Raw genomic sequence first — 19785 nt, 5'->3', positions numbered from 1 at the left:
TTTTTCCCTGCAAAGGTAAAGCATAATGGACTACTATGCATCGCATAGTCGCTCATTATGTGTCACTTACCTGACACAGGAGCCAGCGAAGTCGCCGCTGATCCCTGTAGTCCGCCGCATCCATGTTGCTGGTGGCGTCTCGCAGCTCCGACGAATCACAGCGGCGAAGCCGCGATGACGTCACTCCCGCGCATGCGCACGGGAGTCGCGTCTCGCAGCTCCGCCGCTGCCACTCGGCGAAGCCGCGATGACGTCACTCCCGCGCATGCACACGGGAGTCGACAAATTAGGCAAATCCATTCATGGATTTGCCGCATTTAGTGCGCCTGCGCGCCGCTGTCTACGGCGCATGCGCCGTAGACAGCGGTGCCCATTTTCGGGCAAATATCTCCTAAACCATATAGGTTTAGGAGATATTGCTTGGACCTACAGGTAAGCCTTAATCTAGGCTTACCTGTAGGTCCAAGTTGTTTGGAAGGGTTTACTTCCTCTTTAAGTGGCCATTAGTCCTCCCCCATATTCCAGGGTGTCAGGGTGTTGCTGGAGGTACAATTCCCAGAATGTTAATAAATTCCAGTAAGCCCCAATGGCATACCTTCTGTATCTGGAAAACTGAAAGTCCCAACAGATCCCACTGCTATGCTATATCTGCTGTCTCTACAACTTTAAGCTCAGCAAACCAACTCCGTACATGGACAGTCATAACATAACCTCCCACCTAATATGGAATAGGTCCCTCTTTTGCCACCAAAACAGCCCTGACCTGTAGAGATATGGACTCCAAAGTAGAATACAAATGTACCCAACACTTTTCACATATTTATTTGTAAAAAATTTGGAATACCATTTATTATTTTCCTTCCACTTCACAATTATGTGCAAATTTGTGTTGGTCTATCATATAAAATCCCAGTAAATTATATTTACTTTTTTGGTTGTAACATGCAACACAAAATGTGGAAAATTTCAAGGGGTATGAATACTTTTTCAAGGAACAGAAAGCTTTATTATACGCTTACCTGTAGGTAAGTGTTGAAACCACAGGCCTTGGCAAATGGTGTAATACAGGGCTCGACAAGGTGCCAGGTGACATTTACGACTAGAATTGGCGACCTGGCGCCTGGGGCGGCACAGCTGGGGTATCCTGTCTCCGTGCGAACCAACCCACCGGTGCGCGATCGCGTTGGACCACGCTGCCTGGTAATCGAGGCCGCGTCTTTGCAGCCTTCTACAGTGCTATACTTCCTTTTGGAATAAGGCGCCCTCTTGTGGTGGCTGTTGGTATGACACCCAGCAATGCTAATGGAACTTCCCCTGCCTATAAAAATTAACCAATCTTAAGTGCTCATGCACACGGACGTTTTAAAAAACTGGCTACAAAGCTAGCTCCGATTCCTGGAAAAATTGTTGTTAAAAACGTGATTTTTACCGCGTTTTGCATTGGCGTTTTTGCGCGTTTTTTAGCGTTAGCGTTAAGTAGCGTTTTTTAAGAAACACATCTCTTGGCTATAGCACTCAGAAAACAAAGAAAATATGTTGCACGTTTTTGCGCGTTTTCCCGCGATTCGCGTTTTTACAGCTCTAGCTCCACGCCACGGAACGCACTGGTCCTGGGTTTTTTTTACAGCTTAAAAACGCCTATGCCATTTGCAGCTCAAAAACGCCTAGGTGGGCATGAAGCCATAGACTAACATGGACAGCCGTTTTTAAGCTGCAAAAAAAGCTCAAAAAAGTGGCTGTAAAAACGTCCGTGTGCATGAGGCCTTAATTTACACAGAAAGAGGACTAGAACCAAACATAATATATAGGCATTTAACTTGTGTAGGTAATATATTCTGATGTGACACCAAGTATTTAATGATTAAACATCACATCATAATATATTCATTACCTGCACAAGTTAAATGTATATATATGTGTGTGTGTGTGTATATATGTATGTGTTTGGTTCTAGTCATCCTTCTGTGTAAATTTAAGATTGGTTAATTTTTATATTAAAAAAAAAACTTTGTCGGTCTTTAAAAAAACAAAAAACTGTTCATAGTTTCATAGTTAGGTTGAATAAAGACACCAGTCCATCCAGTTCAACCTGAGTGAGGTGTCTACATTTGTCCCTATCCCTGTACATTGCACACTCACATTGGTCCCTACCCTCAAGGAGCCCACAATCCAAGGTCCCCATTCATATACTAGGGCCAATTTTGGACAGAGGCCAATTAACCTACCTGCATGTCTTTGGATTGTGGGAGGAAACCGGAGTACCCGGAGATAACCCACGCAGGCACAGGGAGAACATGCAAACTCCAGGCAGGTAGTGTCATGGTTGGGATTTGAACCAGTGACCCTGCTTACTGCTAGGCGAGAGTGCTAACCACTACACCACTGTGCTGCCCAAAACTTGCTCCTAACATTTTTTGCTGGCTCCTAGATTCCAAGCAAATTTGTCAAGCCCTGGTGTAATACATCCCAGGAGTTTTTAGGAGAAGAGGATAAGGGCAGATGGATTCCAGGGTTCATTAGGAATTCTCCCTTGTCTGACCTTATCTGTAAGATGGTCTTTCTGGTGACGGTCACCTCTGTGAGGAGAGCCTAAAGCCGGCCATACATGTAGCAAATTTCTTTACTGCAATCACGGGTTGCAGGAAAGAAATTTGCTTGTTTTCCCCCCCATCAACACAGACCGTGCTGACAGGGCAATCAGGCCATTGTCTTCTCTAACGGGGAGAAGCTGTCTCAGCCGGGATAAGTTATTATTGCTAGCGGCTATAGCAGCCGCTTGCAATAAGCATAGGCTAATCCGACAGGCTGGTTGTACTCAAGTTGATGGATTGATCAACTTGGTACATTCAGCCTGCCCAATAATGGTTTCGAATCTTGGGCGGTTCCTGCTGAACCAGTAAAGATTTGAACCGTGTATGGCTGGCCTTATCCTGTAAGAAAATGTTCTTAAAGAGCAACTGCAGTCTGCACACATAATTTGTAATAAAAACATCTTTGCCATTCTGGAGCTTCCCTCCAACCACTTTGCATATTTTATATATACTGTGATTCTGTACTTGTCAAATATGCTGCAGAGATCTCCCTCCACTGAGTCTGGCTGCAACCATTTTAACTGTCAGCAGCTGAAGCTGCTGCTTGTTCACTTCCTGGATTTACACAGACACACAGAGGCTCTCCAGCTCTCATTGGCCCTCTTATGACCTATCCCCCCTCCCTTCCTGGCAAACTCTCACAAGCATGAGAGAGCTCTGCATGATGCCATAAGTCTAGACCAGCCATTCTCAACCAGGGTTCCGTAGAACCCCGGGGTTCCTCCAGAGGTTGCTAGGGGTTCCTTGAGCTGTGGTCGATGAACCACCTTTTTGATGGTGCCTACAGAGTTCAAGGTTCAGCACCACTTAGCAAAGCCAGCAGCATGACACAAAATATATGCTTAGCGGTCTTTAACCGGTTCCCGACCAGCGCACGCCGATGTACGTCGGCAGAATGGCACGGGCAGGCATATTGGCGTACAGGTACGTCCAATCTTCAATGCCGCCCTGCCATCGCGAGCGCGCCGCCGGCAGCGCGCTCGCATGCCAGTCGGGACCCCCGTGAGTCCGGTCGTTGGTCCCGCGGACTCGATCGCTGCGGGCATACCCGCGATCATCTCACGGGACGGCTGAATGGAGAAATGCCGTTGTAAACAGAATTTCTCCATTCTGCCTAGCAACTAGTGACGCTGATCTCTTCTCCATGTGATTGGAGTAGAGATCAGTGTTCACTAAATGAAAGCCCAACCCCCTACAGTTAGTAACACACCCCTAGGAACACTTAACCCCTACATTGCCACCCACTGGTTAACACCTTCACTGCCAGTGTCATTTACACAGGAATCACTGCATTTTATATAGTGATGTATAACTGACAATGGTCCCAAAAATGTCCGATGTGTCCGCCATAATGTTGCAGTCACAATAAAAATCGCTGATCGCTGCCATTACTAGTAAAAAAAATAAAAAAATAAAAAAATATTAATAATAATGCCATAAACCTATTCCTATTTTGTAAACGCTATAACTTTTGCGCAAACCAATCAATAATCGCTTATTGCGATTTATTTTATTTTTTTTACCAAAAATATTTAGAAGAATACGTATCGACCTAAACTGAGGGGGAAAAAAAAGTTTTTTATATATATTTTTGGGGGATATTTATTATAACAAAATGTAAAAAATAATGCTTTTTTTTTCAAAATTGTCGCTCTATTTTTGTTTATAGCGCAAAAAATAAAAACCGCAGGGGTGATCAAATACCACCAAAAGAAAGCTCTATTTGTGGGAAAAAAGGACGTCAATTTTGTTTGGGAGCCACGTCGCACGACCACGCAATTGTCAGTTAAAGCGACGCAGTGCCGAATCGCAAAAAGTGGTCTGGTCTTTGACCAGCAAAATGGTCCATTCTGTAAGTGGTTAAGGGAGGCATTCTGAGCACCACTTTAAGGGGAACATTCTTCCCATTGACCACCAGTATAAGGGTCATTGTTCTATTGACCCCTGATGAATTGGTTTTAGTAAGGGTTCCTCGAGACCTGAATTTTTTTTTGGGCTTGCTCTAGGGTTAAATGGTTGAGAGCCTGGCCTAGACAAGGAACAGGAAGTGGGCTGTATAAGGTATTTATTAGCAGAAAAAAATGTTTTATTATCCAAAGTTAAAACAACAAGGGCAAAAAAATTTATAGATGGAAAGATGAAAAAAAATGTCTGAAGGTCCCACTTTCAGGCCTCCTTTCTCATGAAGGTGGGCTCTGCCTTCCACTTTAAAATCGGGATATTGTCCTCTCATTATGTCCTGCTCCAATGAACGTGTCCACTGTCTCTGTGCACAGTGATAGTTTACCCCTCAGCTACTGCCTGAAGTTTCCTGGAAAGGTCTCTCTGCCTCTTGTTCCGCCATGGTTCGGTGGATCAGACAAGTTATTGTTAAAGGGGAAAATTTTTCACTTACTTGAAATGGCTGTTGCTAGGCAGATCGTCCTAATCTGCCTCTTCCTATTCCACAGTGATCTTCTGCCTTCTCCTCCTCGCGTTGTCTTCTGGGGAATGGGGCGCGGTGTGTTGTGGGAACTGTGTGTCCCACAACACAGCGCGCCCCATTCACAAAGCGCTGCTCGACTCACGCATGCGCAGTAGGAAACGTTGCGGCTTCACTGCCCGTTTCCCTTACTTTGAATGGCATCGCTGGGACCCAAGAGCTGAGGGACAGGTCGGCCTTGGGCGGCTGACATCGTGGGCACCCTAGAAAGGTAAGTGCATATTAAAAGTCAGCAGCTACAGTGTTTATAGCTGCTGACTTTTAAATTTTAATATTTTTTTCGCTGGCCCACCCCTTTAAGGTCTGAAGGATAGAGTTCCTCCCTTCCCTGTTAAAGCACATTCTACTAGATATGTTAGTGCTACTTGGACTTCTGTTGACCTGTTTGGTAAGTACATCAGGTGGATGTTCCAGCCTCCTCTGATGCAAGTTTCAGACATAAGATACTACAAGCTGCTCTGAGATTGTCGAGCTTTGTATATGTGGGCCTGTTGACCTTTGCTGTGTTGTCCATCCCTCCGTTGGACTACTTTTTAATGTTTCAACGAAAACTAAGAAAAACTTTTTATATATTTTTTCCAATTATTTATTTATTTATTTATTTTTTAGCAAAAAATAAAATACCCAGTGGTGATTAACCGCTTAAGGACAGGAAGGATTTCCCCCCCTTAATGACCAGGCCATTTTTTGCGATTCGGCACTGCGTTGCTTTAACATAAATTGGGTCAGGGGCGGACTGACCATTCAGCCACTCGGGCACTGCCCGAGGGCCCCAGGCCATTAGGGGGCCCCACCAGTAAAACCAGGGACAGTATGTAAAAATCCTCTCCAGTACCTTCTCAGCCAATAGAAACATGTCTGTGTATGTTTTTGTATACTGTGTGGCCCCATAATCTCTGATTGCCTGGGGGCCCCATGAGTTGTCAGTCCACCCCTGGATGGGGTACCCAAACAAAAGTGAGGTCCTTTTTTTCACACAAATAGAGCTTTCTTTTGGTGGTATTTGATCACCTTGCTGTTTTTTATTTGTTTGCTTTATTACCAATTTTTTTTTTTGTTACTTTTTTCTATAATATCCAAAAAAACATAAAAAAAAATCTGCATCAGTTTAGGTCAATATTTATTCTTCTACATATTTTTGGTAAGAAAAATGGCAATAAGCCTATATTGATTGGTTTACGCAAAAATGATAGCGGCTACAAAATACGGGATATATTTATGGCATTTTTATTTATTTATTCTTCACTAGTAATGGCGGCGATCTGTGATTTTTAGCGGGACTACGACATTGCGGTAGACAGATCGGACAATTTTGACACTTTTTTTTTGGGACCAGTGACATTATTGCAGTGATCATAGCTACAAATAGCCACTGATTACTGTATAAATGTCACTGGCAGGGAAGGTGTTTGTAACTGTATGGGGGCTGGGCTGATTGGAGGAAGAGAGAGATCACTGTTCCTAATCTGTGGGAACAGCGGATATCTCTCCTCTCCCTGACTGAAAGTGGATCTATTTGTTTACATACACAGATCCCTGTTCTTGTTCTCTGTGGGGCAATCATGACCTCTGGCTACATGCGTCGGCGGCGTGCGTGAGCCTCCTATCGCTCTTAAAGCGGCCGACATACACCTACAGCGATTCGCGCAGCCGTATAAGGACAGCGGCTGGTTGGCAAGTGATTAAATACCACCAAAAGAAAGCTCTGTCTGTCTAAAGAAAAAAAAAAAAAATGTAATATGGGTACAATGCTGCAAGACCACGTAGTTGCAACAGCACTGAAAGCTGAAAATTGGCCTGGGCAGGGAGTGAAAGTGCCTGGTACTGAAGTGGTTAAAGAAGCCTGTGTCCTGTACTGTATGATCAGGAAAATAGGATTTCTGACTTGCCAGTTTAACCTGTTTGCTGGGGTACAGTAGAGGACACAGGAGCCCATCCCCCTGTTTTTATGATCCCCTATTGCTTGCTACAAAACTGAAGGTATCTGGGAGTGGGTGTTGTAGCTGCATACAACCTAGTTGTATTAAAAAAAAAAAAAAAAAAAAAAAAAATTTAATTTTTTTTTACCATTTGTTGTCTAGATATGTCAGTACTTGCTAAATAAATACATAGAGGGGGAGGGGAGAAGCCTTGTGCAACTGTACATCCACCCCACTGAGGGCAACTTACCTGCGCTGGGACTAGCATGAACCTTGGGATGGAACTTGACTGAGCCAGTGATGGATCCCATTTATGTCAAGCAGTCCGGGTTTTGGCTTTTCTTTTACAATGTTCCTGTAAATTCCAGGTATTTATTGTCTTTTTCTTTTTTTTTTTTTTATATTCCCAGCATGCAGCCAGGCAGTTCCTGGATGAAGAGGCTGAGCTGTCCTCCGGAGAAGCAGAGAATGTGTCCTCAGACGAGAGTGTGGAGTCTGACAATGCGCAGGACACATCTTTGGTGGAGTTCCTCAATGATAACACTCAGATGTCCCAGGCCCTAAATGGTAAGTCAGACATGAAAGTGTCCTCTGGGCAGGTGACAGGTCAGTGTCCTCAGGGCTCCGTTTTGAGACCGTTTTTTCTCATATTCCATTTAGGATTTTTGGTGCTTAATTTTTAAAGTGGAGTTGCACCCAAAAAAAAATCATGAATGTTCCTTAAAAAAAAAAGAAAAACATTTTTTTTTTTTTTAGCTCACCTCTAAATGGCTGTTGCCCTCATAGTCTGCCTCCTTCAGTGGATGGGCTCGTGACATCACTTCCCTTCAAGGCAGGAAGGGCTCAGCTCTTCCCCCTCCCTCTTCTCAATCATCTGGGACACGTGACCGGTCCCAGATGATTGCGCGGCTACTCATGGCGCGGGGCGCCACTCGCGCATGCGCAGTGGGTGTCCGGATGTGAAGCCACAACCAGGTGCCCACAGTCACAATGCCGGCACCACCGAAAGGAGGGAGAGACGAGCGGGGCTTTGATCCCCTGCATTGCTGGACCCTGGGACAGGTAAGTGTCCAATTATTAAAAGTCAGCAGCTGCAGTATTTGTAGCCGCTGTTTTTTTTTTTTTTTTTTTTTTTAAATGGCAACACCACTTTAAGGAATCATTTGCCAAGGCTGCCGCTTTGGGTGTAAGGGGATGAGGTGGCAACCCTAACACATATTAATTACACAGGTTCTGTAGCTGATTGGGGTGGTAATTAAACTTGGTGCCTTATCTGCATTAAATTAGCCTCAGAACCTGTGTAATTCATATGTTTGGGTTTAAAGGGATGAGGTGGCAACCCTACTGCCACTGCTGATGTCTCTTTTTGAAAATGAAGCCTGGTATCGATGATCTCCTTGTAAAAAATGCTATGTGCTTGGCTGCCTGAATGCTGTTGTGTAACTGGCCCAGAATGAGCATTCTGTGGATGTTGCACTGAAGGGAGAATTTTTTGAACTGTCCCATCGGACTCCTCCTCCTTTCTCACCGCCTTCGCTATCCTTACCAGCTGACCACAACCTCATGATTTACTTCGGAGTCTCCGATTACTTGTTTAACACCGCTGGCTTTGTCTACCATTCAGCTGGGAAACTCGTCTTAAATGTCACTGATGACAAGATTCCTAAAGACTTTAGCATTCGATTAAACACTTCTTCATTTGGCGCGCTAATACCTCAGTTATCCAAGATGTACCCAGATATGCTCATGAAACTCAAGGTCTCGTCTACCCCAGCTCCATTTCTAGACATCAAACCAGGAAATTTGACCATTTCCCCAAAAATGGACATTCAAGCTTATGTGATCCTACCCAATGCCACTCTGGCTCCAGCTTTCCTATTAAATGTGACAACCAGCGCTCGAGTGAAGGTAGCTATAAGTTCAGGAAGGATTGTGGGTAATCTGGAACTGAGTAGGATACAAATGGACCTTAAACACTCTGATGTGGGTCCTTTTTCCGTGATGATATTAAATGCTGCTGTAAACTATTATATGTCGCACATACTGCTTCCCCAGGTTAACGACATCATGCACAAGGGTTACCCCCTGCCACTGCTGGACCATATTCAGCTCACAGATGTTGTCATAGAGCCACAAGAGAATTTCCTTCTCTTTGGAGCAGATGTTCACTATGGACAAGTGGAGAACAACTGGATTGTTGAATTATACTGATAGAGAAGGATGCATCAGGATTACACTGCATCCATGTGAATCTGCGATTACCTAAAAGTCAATCTTGTAGCAGGACATAAAGCTACACTCTGGTCAAAAAAATATTAAATCTTGATGTATACAGGGAGCACCTATAACTTCACATTATCTTCCAGGCATTGCTGTACTGGACCCAATAACCCTAAATGGTTTTCTGGGTGGTTTGAGAACCCTGGCTCGTCATGCAAGATTGGCTATTCTCAAACAGCGCCTAGAGGCGATTCAGTTCGCATTGTGCGCTATACAAGTATTTAATTCATTCATTCATTCAGTCAGTGATATTGGTTATGAGGACTGATGATCTGCTTACTTGTTCATTCCATGTGGTGACTCAAAGGGGGAGATTTACTAAAACTGGAGCACTCAGAATCTGGTGCTGCATGGCAGCCAATCAGCTTCTAACTTTAGCTTATTCAGTTAAGCTTTGGAAATAAAAACCTGGAAGCTGATTGGTTTCTATGCAGAAGTGAACCTGATTTTGCACTCTCCAGCTTTAGTAAATGAACCCTAATGTACTTAAAAGTGAAACTTCACTCTTCCAATCAACATCGATTCTTTTTTTCTTTTTTTTTATTCTTTGCTTTTTATTGGATTTTCAAATTAACAAGTTTAACAACATACATTATTAAAATGTTATACAACAGGTAGTGCAAATTAGAAAAAAAGCTATTGTTATTTCTATACCTCCCTTTATACCCGCTTAACCCTCCCAAACCCACCCCCCTGCTACACACCTCCCAAACCCACCCCCCTGCTACACACCTCCCAAACCCACCCCCCTGTTACACACCTCCCAAACCCATCCCCCATGCTACACACCTCCCAAACCCATCCCCCATGCTACACACCTCCCAAACCCACCCCCCTGCTACACACCTCCCAAACCCACCCCCCTGCTACACACCTCCCAAACCCATCCCCCATGCTACACACCTCCCAAACCCACCCCCCTGCTACACACCTCCCAAACCCACCCCCCTGCTACACACCTCCCAAACCCACCCCCCTGCTACACACCTCCCAAACCCACCCCCCTGCTACACACCTCCCAAACCCATCCCCCATGCTACACACCTCCCAAACCCATCCCCCATGCTACACACCTCCCAAACCCACCCCCCTGCTACACACCTCCCAAACCCACCCCCCTGCTACACACCTCCCAAACCCATCCCCCCTGCTACACACCTCCCAAACCCATCCCCCATGCTACACACCTCCCAAACCCACCCCCCTGCTACACACCTCCCAAACCCACCCCCCTGCTACACACCTCCCAAACCCACCCCCCTGCTACACACCTCCCAAACCCATCCCCCATGCTACACACCTCCCAAACCCATCCCACATGCTACACACCTCGCAAACCCATCCCCCATGCTACACACCTCGCAAACCCATCCCCCATGCTACACACCTCCCAAACCCATCCCCCATGCTACACACCTCCCAAACCCACCCCCATGCTACACACCTCCCAAACCCACCCCCCTGCTACACACCTCCCAAACCCACCCCCCTGCTACACACCTCCCAATCCCAGATTGTACAAATCAAGTTTCTCGTTGGTTAATAACAAAAAAAAAGGAGCAGAGACAGAAAGAGAGGAAGCCCAAGTTTAACTCTGAAATATAGGTGAGAAAGAGAGCTATACAGAAGAGATTTGCGGATGGGGTGCCAACGGGGGAGGCTCTGTACCCCCGCACAGAACAGCCCATCTCATTTAACCAAGGACTCCACAAGCTTACAAACTTCTTTAAGTTGTTTTGCCTAAAATACATCGCCCTCTCACTCCATATCATAGAGTTGATGGACTCAGTCCATAACATCAGTGAGGGAAGTCTTAGCCTGCCAGTTCTGCACTATTCGTCTCCTCGCCTGGTACAAGCATCTCAGCACTGATACCTTCGTAAGAGGCGAGATTCTACCTTCCTCCAGGCTTCCTAGAAGGCAAATCTTAGCCTCGGATTTCAATGTGGTCTTGAAAATTCTATTTATCCTCTCCACTATTTCTATCCAGTATCTAAATAACTTTGGACATTTCCACACCATATGGATAAGATCTCCTGTCGCTTTGCATCTAGTACATTCATCATTAGACTTCCAACCAAATGTATAAAAAAAATTTTGGGGAGGTATAATAAGCTCTGTAAAAAGAAACAAGTGGGAAACCCTTTGAGGGGGATATCGAAACCAGGCCTCCATGTTCTAGAATCTTGTCCCATTGTTCTAAGGTTATTGGCCCTATATCTCTCACCCACCCCATTCTGCTCTTTCCATTCATAATTCTATCCCCCAGACTAGCATATAACTTAGAAATTAAACCTTTCATTGCACCAAGTTTAATTATTTTTTGAAGTAAATGAGTCTTTACCCATTCAATGGTTAAAGTGGTTGTAAACCCTTACAAACCACTTTGACCTACAGGTAAGCCTAGATTAAGGCTTACCTGTAGGTCCAAGAAATATCTCCTAAACCTATACGGTTTAGGAGATATTTACCTGAAGACAGCCACCGCTGTCTACGGCGCATGCGCCGTAGACAGCGGCGCGCAGGCGCACTGGGTAAACTGCAGATCGCGGCGATTTGCCGCGAGTGTCGGCTCCCGTGCGCATGCGCGGGAGTGACGTCATCGCTGCTCCGGCGAATCACAGCGCCGGAGCAGCGAGACCCACCAAGAAGATGGACGCTCGGAACTACAGGGGACAGCGGTGACTTCGCTGGCTCCTGTGTCAGGTAAGTGACACATAATGGACTACTATGTGATGTATAGTAGTCCATTATGCTTTACCTTTGCAGGGAATCAAAGAGGAAGTAAACCCACCAGGGTTTACTTCCTCTTTAAAGACCTAAATTGGGTTTGAATTCCATGTCTAATCTGTAGATATTTATAAAACGCCTTACTTGAGATATTAAATTCTCGTCTTAAATCTTCAAATGGCTTCATAAGGTTGCCCTCATATAGCTGAATTAATTGGCTAATACCCTGTCTTTCCCATTCTTGAGGTTACCCCATTATATCCCATTAGCGCCTATGTTGCCTGCCACACTGTACTCACTAAGTCAACCGTCAGACACCTATGAATAAATGAGTCTGCTTCCAACACCTCTACTAATATGTTATGGGGGGCTCCCATTGACACCATTCTATTACTAGAGCTCTCCCCCCTAGAATTCCACCACCCACCAAATGCTGGAGCTGAGCTGACAAGAAATATAGTCTCAGGTGTGGAATCGCCATCCCTCCCTCCCTAACGGGGAGCTGCATTGTTTGCAAACTGATCCGGACTTGGCCCCTTCTTCCAGATGAAATCCCTAAATAGGGATTCAATCTTCTTAAACCATTTCTGGCTAATCCAGATTGGAGAGTTATGGAGAATATACAGTACCTGCGGGAGCCATATCATCTTAATTAGACTGCAGCGCCCTGCCACGGAATGAGGGAGGCAACACCAAATATCCGCCTTTTTGTTTCAATTTCAACAATAATGGTACCAAATTATCATTGATCCTTTCAATCCTCATGCTGCTAGCATTAGTAAGTAGATAGGAAAGTATATCGTATTTACTTGTTTTAAGCTTTTATTTTTTATATTCAGCTACTTCCTGATTTATTGCCTTGGCAAATGATGTCCTACATCCCGGGAGTCTTCAGGAGGGGAGGAGACGAGGAGGGGTTTTCTCAGATAAGCACACACTCTCTCCTGTGTTTTGTCAGATTAGGAAACCATCAGATTAGGTAACGAGGGACGTTCCGTCAGCTGCTTGACCAAAAATACTTACTGCGCATGCGCTCCACCGCTAGTAGGTTTCCTAATCTGACAGAACACGAAGGACACAGCAGACATCTGCCGCCTTTGGGTAAAATCTTCCAGGGCTGAAGTGTTTACATTCGGAAAATATCAGCACTGGCTGCCTTATTTAGGTTCCCTATAAAAGGGCCCTGAGAGCACCTAACATGGTCAAGTAACCTCATTTAAAGTGTAATATTAAACATTTCGGCCTTTTCTGTGGTGTCTTTGATTCCCCGGTACGTGTTCATGAGTTTCATTGTATATTGTGTGTGTGACCACGTCTTCTCCTCCTTCCATCCATGGTGGGTACATGTGAACCAGCAACATTAAGCTTAACTCGCATAATGCAATGCATGCTTTCCGTTGGTTTACTTTGTTCTCCTCATTGAAAGCACAGCTTACACAGATATTTAGCATGTGAAGGCGTCATGTATGTGGCTGCTTTCATATTACAAAGCAGATTCCTATTATCAGCCGTTATAATACTGAGCGTGAATGCTTATCCTCTGGAAGATGTACAGAAAGGTTTTCATATTTGCTGTAAAGGCAGAAGATTCGGTGGGTCATCCCCACTTAACCTCTGCAAGTGATAACCGGATGATTTGTCTTCTGTTTCAGACTCTGAGATGCACGGAATATATATGAAATCCATACGCAGTCCAGCAGTTGGAAATAAATTTAAACTGACACATAAGAGACACAGTTTGTCCGTGTTCTCCCAGGTAAGTAGAGGTCACCCCGGGGGAGGGGATTTTGAGCAGTAAGTTTTTTCTTTTCCCTTTTTCACGTGTAGTGGGAGGAGTTCAAGTAAGGGGTTAGGCTGGCCATACATTAGATAATTTTCTTCAGTGTCCCTTTTGAATTTACCAAAACCATATCTCAACATTTTCAGTTTGTATGCAATCAGGCAGGCCTTTGCACTACATAGTTGAAGGTAACTCTAAAGACAATTGAGTAAGAAAATTGTATAATGTATGGCCAGCCTTAACTTGGTTTATCTAGGTCAGTGGTCTCCAAACTGCGGCCTGGGGATGGCTCTTTGCTGGCCTTCATCCGGCCCTTACCCACAAATACAAGGCACTATTCCTTCCACTGACACCAACAGTGGGACATATTTTCTGCCACTGATGCAAACATTGGGGCACCATCTCCCACACTGACACCACTGACAGGGTACTATTCCTCCCACCAATACCAAAAATGGGGCATTATTCCTCCCAACGATACCAAGAATGGGGCACTATTCTTCCCACCGATCCGAATGATGGGGCACTATTCTACCCACCGATCCGAATGATGGGGCACTATTCTTCCCACCGATCCGAATGATGGGGCACTATTCTTCCCACCGATACCAATGACGTGGCACTGTTCCTCCCACCGATACCAATGACGTGGCACTGTTCCTCCCGCCGATGCCAATGACGGGGCACTATTCCTCCCGCCGATGCCAATGACGGGGCACTATTCCTCCCGCCGATGCCAATGACGGGGCACTATTCCTCCCGCCGATGCCAAGGACGGGGCACTATTCCTCCCGCCGATGCCAAGGACGGGGCACTATTCCTCCCGCCGATGCCAAGGACGGGGCACTGTTTACTCGCACTGTCCAATGTCCGGCCCCCTTCAAATCTGAAAGACAGTAAACTGGCTCTTTGTTTAGAAAGTTTGGAGATCCCTAATATAGTTTTTTTAATCAGTTTTATTCCTTCAAGTCCTGGTGACCTATGTTCCTCTTAGGTTATGTACACACAAGCAGTTTGGTCTGGTGTCAAGCCAAGGCTTTTTCAGGCACCCAGGAGGCACAGTGTGCAGCCCCTCTGCCAGCAGCCTGTCAGTCTATGCGGCAGCTGGACGTACAGAGCTGTATTCTCATTTAGGGTTGTATGCTTCGAATGCAGAATTCCTGCATTCACTGTATATGTCCCTGAACACATATGGCCTTTAAGGTGAATACCCCTCGATACAGCATCGAGCCACCTCGTGTTTCAGCCTGTCATCGATTTTGGCAGGCAGGACTAGATGTTGCCTCCCAGGTGCACAAAAACACTGGGATTTGATGCTGATGAGCCAAACCACTTGTATGCATGAAGCCTTATTTTGTTGCCTTGGGTGTCGGAGACAAAGTGAGGCGACACCTTCCTGGTGAAATCAGACATTAAAATGTATATAAACCTAACCTCTGCCAGACCTTTATTCCTCCCTGTGTCCCTGCTAGGGAAATTCACCCCCTATAAATCCATTATCACCCAGACAGGAAGTGATGGGAGATTGAAACGTTTGTATCATCACCAGAACCAGACTGGTTCTATAGGCATGTGACAATCACCCAGTCTCACCAGAAATGTCTGCAAGTTTATATCTATGGCCATCCCAAGTAGCAACGGATCAGAGATCATATGACCCATTCCCTATGACTTTTCCAATTCCCTGGCCTAAAAGCAAATACAGACCCCATGCAGATTCTTAGACCCCACACACACTATTAGATTTTCTGCAGATTTTTGTCTTCAGATTTACCAAAACCATATAATATGAGATCCAGGGCTGGTGCAAGGATTTTTGACACCCTCGGCGAAACCTAATTTTGCCCCACCCCTGACTGCACCCCCTTTGCCCTGCCCATGTATACCCCGCCTTTTTAATGAAGCACCCATCAAATGCAGCCTCAGCAGCGCCCATCAAATGCAGCCTCAGCAGCGCCCATCAAATGCAGCCTCAGCAGCGCCCATCAAATGCAGCCTCAGCAGCGCCCATCAAATGCAGCCTACCAGTGCCCATCAATGAAGGTTTGCCTGCTTCCAATTATTTGGGAGTCGGGACACAGACTTCAGTCCTCCACTGCGCCTCTGATTGGCAATCGGAGGTAGGCTGCCTGCTGATGCTGAAACTTAGTTGCTTGCTGTAGAGAGGTGAGAGTAAGGACACCAGCGGCCGGGCGCCCCAGGTAGCAGTGCGCCCTAGGCGGCTTCCTTGTTTACCTAGTGGTAGCACTGGCCCTGATGAGGTCAAACCTTAGGAGTTTAAATTTGTATGCAATCAGGCAGGCCCTTGCACTACATGGTTTTGGTAAATCTGAAGACAAAAATCTGTAGAAAATCTAATAGTGTGTATGGGGCCTTAGACTGGCCATAGATATTCCGTGACAGTTGTGAGGTTCAAGTCGGCCATGTTACTAAAATTCAGCCGATTCAGCAGGGACTGATCCGTGTATGCGCAGGCATCTATCCATTGAATTGTGTACAACAAACCTGGTGGAAGATTTTCTCTATCGGCACCACCGGTACTGTTCAGTGTTTTCTGATGGCAGGGATGTGTCCTTGCTTTCGAATACAGTAGTGCAGCGGGAGGAATTCCCCCATCCACATTCAGTGTGTGGATTGAGGAATCAGATCATTTTCATTTGTTTATCCTGCTGGTTGAACGGGAAAAACAAATGACTGGTGTTTGGCCAGTTGCAACTGATCGTGTGACCTATTCCAGCATAATATAAAATCACATGGCCCCTGCAATTCCTTGCTTTGCAACAGTTACAAGGCGGTGGACCACAAAGGTGAATATCTATTCTATTATGTTTAATATGTGATAGATGTGAGGTGTAGAAAATGATAAATTCTGGTAGCTTTCAAATTACACTAAACGATCGCCTTATTCTTAAAAAATCTGTACACATCCACTTCTTAAAGTCATATTAACAACTTGTTTTCTCTTTAAAATAACAAATATGTTATACTTACCTGCTCTGTTCAGTGATTTTGCACATAGCAGTCCAGGTCCTCCTCTTCTCAGGTCTCACGCTGATGCTTCTCCTCCCTCCTGCCGGGTACCCCCAAAAGCAAGCAGATTGCTGTGGGGCGCACTCAAGCAGGTGCGCTCCCGACCCACGGCTCTGTGTCCATTCACATGTGGAGCCGCGACTCAGCCCCCACCCCCCTCTGTCTCCGGATTGGCTCACTGTCTGTAATTGACAGCAGAGGGAGCCAATGGCTGCTAAAAGCCAATCAGGAGTGCAAGTCCCCAGAGAAAACGGGCTCTCACGGACATTGCTGGATCGAGAGGGAGCTCAGGTATGTATTAGAAGGGCTGGGAGGGCTGCTGCACACAGAAGGTTTTTTTACCTTCATGTATAGAATGCATTAAGATAAAAAACTTTGTGCCTTTACAACCACTTTAATGGTCTTGTGCTTGAAATTGAAATATTTCTTGAAATTGTTTCATAATGTGTTTTTCTGCATCTTTGTAACATCCTCTGAAAGCTGCCAAACCTCTCCTCCCCCCCCCCCCCCCACTATGTTCAGAACAAGTGGTGCAAGTTAATAGCAGTCACAAATCCCATAGTCCATCTTGGGAGCAAGCAGAGAAGGGTGGCTGTGTTCCTACATACAGTGAGTCTATGGAGTTAAAACCTAACCACCCTCTAACAGGGAGATGCATCACAGCAGCAAAAAAAGGAATTTGAAGGAGGCTGAGAGCAATATAGAAGGGACTTTTTCTGCATTGGGAATACGCGCTTTAAAAAAAAAAAATTCTATTCAACTAAGAGATTAGTGTTGCATTAAACCCTTCCATATACCCAGTAGTTACTGGCCTCAGGCGATACACAGAGATGAAACAAATCCTCCTACATCAGTTGTACCTGTTTATCGAAGCCTTTCTTTCCCCTACATTAATTCAAAGTGCAGAATTTACACCATAACTCTCAGCTCTGATAAACAAGGGGCGGGGAGCTGAAGTTACATCAGTGAGGAGAGATCTGAGAGCTGATTGGAGAGAAGGGACACACCCCCTTCACACAGGAACAGAGCTGAGGCTGTCAATCAGCTGCAGCTCCCTCCCCTGTCACCATTTTTATCTTGGTGTCAGGAAAACTTGGCAGAAGTGATTCAGGCTGATAGAAGAGGAAGGAGGCAGCAGACAGAAATGACACTTGGTGCTCTGAATTGAGACAAGTACACATTATAGAGGGATATGCTCTGTTCATATTTCATGTCAAAAGGTTTATTACCATTTTAGATTTTGACTGCTATTTTCATCTGCATGCTTGTTCCAGGTCAGTGAGTAGAAAAGTACTGAACCCAGAAACGGTCAGGCAACTAGTATTTAGGAGGAGGTCAGCAATGGCATCCCCTGGCATTCCCTTCTGTACAGGTTTATTTTCATGCTTTGACTGTCTTTGGTTCTCTTAGATTCCTGAACAAGATGAGGACTACATGGAGGACAGTTTCTGTGTCCAAGAGGACGACAACGAAGAGGAGGAAGAGGATTCCAGCACAGAGGAAGTAACAATGGACTTCAACCTCTTGCAGCAGGACAGCTTTGTTGGTGGCCGTAGACAGTACTGCACCAGGCGACGGTTAAAGCTTAAAGGTACAGAGCCAAGACCAACCAACAAGGTACAACCTGCAGAAAAGAGGAGGAGAATAATCATCCATGATGATTCTAGTGATGAGGAAACCAAAGCAACTTCTGAACTTCAAACGTCCAAAGCCAACACTTCAAGTCTAAAGTCACTTTATACATCCTCTTCTGCCAAACCGCTGCTGGACAGCACTTCCTTGAAGACTGGGAATGCTTTGAATAAGAAGGAATTCTTTGATTTGCCATTGAAGGATCGATGCCAAAAGAGAATTAATGCCCAGGCTTCCCTGTCCGAAGAACTGGACTTCCAGACAGGAGCACGGTCCTCATTTAATACCACTAAACTTCGGACATCGAATAGTCATAATCTCTCTCCAGATAAGGTAGTGTCATCTTTTACTTCTACTTTTTTCTGAAGTCATCAGAGTTTAGGTGGAAATCCAGACAACACTTTTCTGTTTTGAATAGAGTGGGAAGAGTTAGAACCTCCTGTTGGACATAAGTATAATCTGTATAACCATTGGGCAAATTTCCCCTTCTGGTCAGGATGAAGAAAATCTCATCCGTACACCAAGGATTCCTCAAGGGATTGATTTTGGTGGCAACATGATAAACATACAGCAACGTTTCGGAGCCACGCAGGGCCTCTTCGTCAGGCAAGCAAGCTTACTATCTAGGGAAGGGAATATCGCCGCTCCAGGTGGGTCAAACAAAGGTAGAAAACCTCTCCTCCAGTTTAGAAGCCCAGGTGCTGGCAGTGCATATAGCAATTAAAGTTCTGGACAGCTACACTCCAAAAAAAGTTTTTGCCATCTACCTTCTTCACTTGCCTGACAAAGCGGTCCTGTGTGGCTCCGAAACGTTGATAAACATACAGCAATGTTTCGGAGCCACGCAGGACTGCTTTGTCAGGCAAGTGAAGGTAGATGGTAAGCTTTGGACAGGCGCACTCAAAAAAAAGACAAAAGAGCTTAAGCGTTTCACACTACAAACACTATGATTAAGCACTGTTTGTAGTGTGAAACGCGTAAGCTCTTTTGTCCGTTCTGCTGTGGCATGTATTTCTGACTACGTTTTTTGAATAAAAAGTGAAAACTTTTTTTGAGTGCGCCTGTCCAAAGCTTACCATCTACCTTCACTTGCCTGACAAAGCAGTCCTGCATGGCTCCGAAACGTTGCTGTACGTTTATCAACGTTTCGGAGCCATGCAGGACCGCTTTGTTAGGCAAGTGAAGAATGTAGATGGTAAGCTTGCTCACTTGATGAAGGGGCCCTGCGTGGTTCCGAAACATTGCTGTATGTTTATCACGTGGCCACGAAAATAAATCCCTTTCGAGGAATCCTTGGTGTACTGATGACATTTTCTTCACTTTGATCATCCACGGTTTGCA

General features: G+C 45.3%; 1 protein-coding gene and 1 pseudogene across 1 annotated transcript in view; both read left to right on the top strand.

Moving 5' to 3' along the window:
- The window catches only part of FANCM (FA complementation group M), a 305773-nt gene that overhangs the window by 269727 nt on the left and 16261 nt on the right, over nt 1-19785 (top strand). Inside the window, exons 18-20 of the mRNA XM_077463555.1 lie at nt 7403-7559; nt 13655-13758; nt 18223-18777. Coding sequence (XP_077319681.1) covers nt 7403-7559; nt 13655-13758; nt 18223-18777 — 816 coding nt within the window. The remainder of the gene's footprint in view (nt 1-7402; nt 7560-13654; nt 13759-18222; nt 18778-19785) is intronic.
- Nucleotides 7571-9508, top strand: LOC143942304 (bactericidal permeability-increasing protein pseudogene; annotated as a pseudogene).

This window comes from Lithobates pipiens, unplaced genomic scaffold (assembly GCF_037356315.1).
Source record: "Lithobates pipiens isolate NorthernLeopardFrog02 unplaced genomic scaffold, aLitPip1_a1.2 Scaffold_30, whole genome shotgun sequence".
Classification (NCBI taxonomy): Eukaryota; Metazoa; Chordata; class Amphibia; order Anura; family Ranidae; genus Lithobates; species Lithobates pipiens.
The sequence above is the reverse complement of the archived record's forward strand: the minus strand, read 5'-3'. Positions and strand labels throughout refer to the sequence as shown.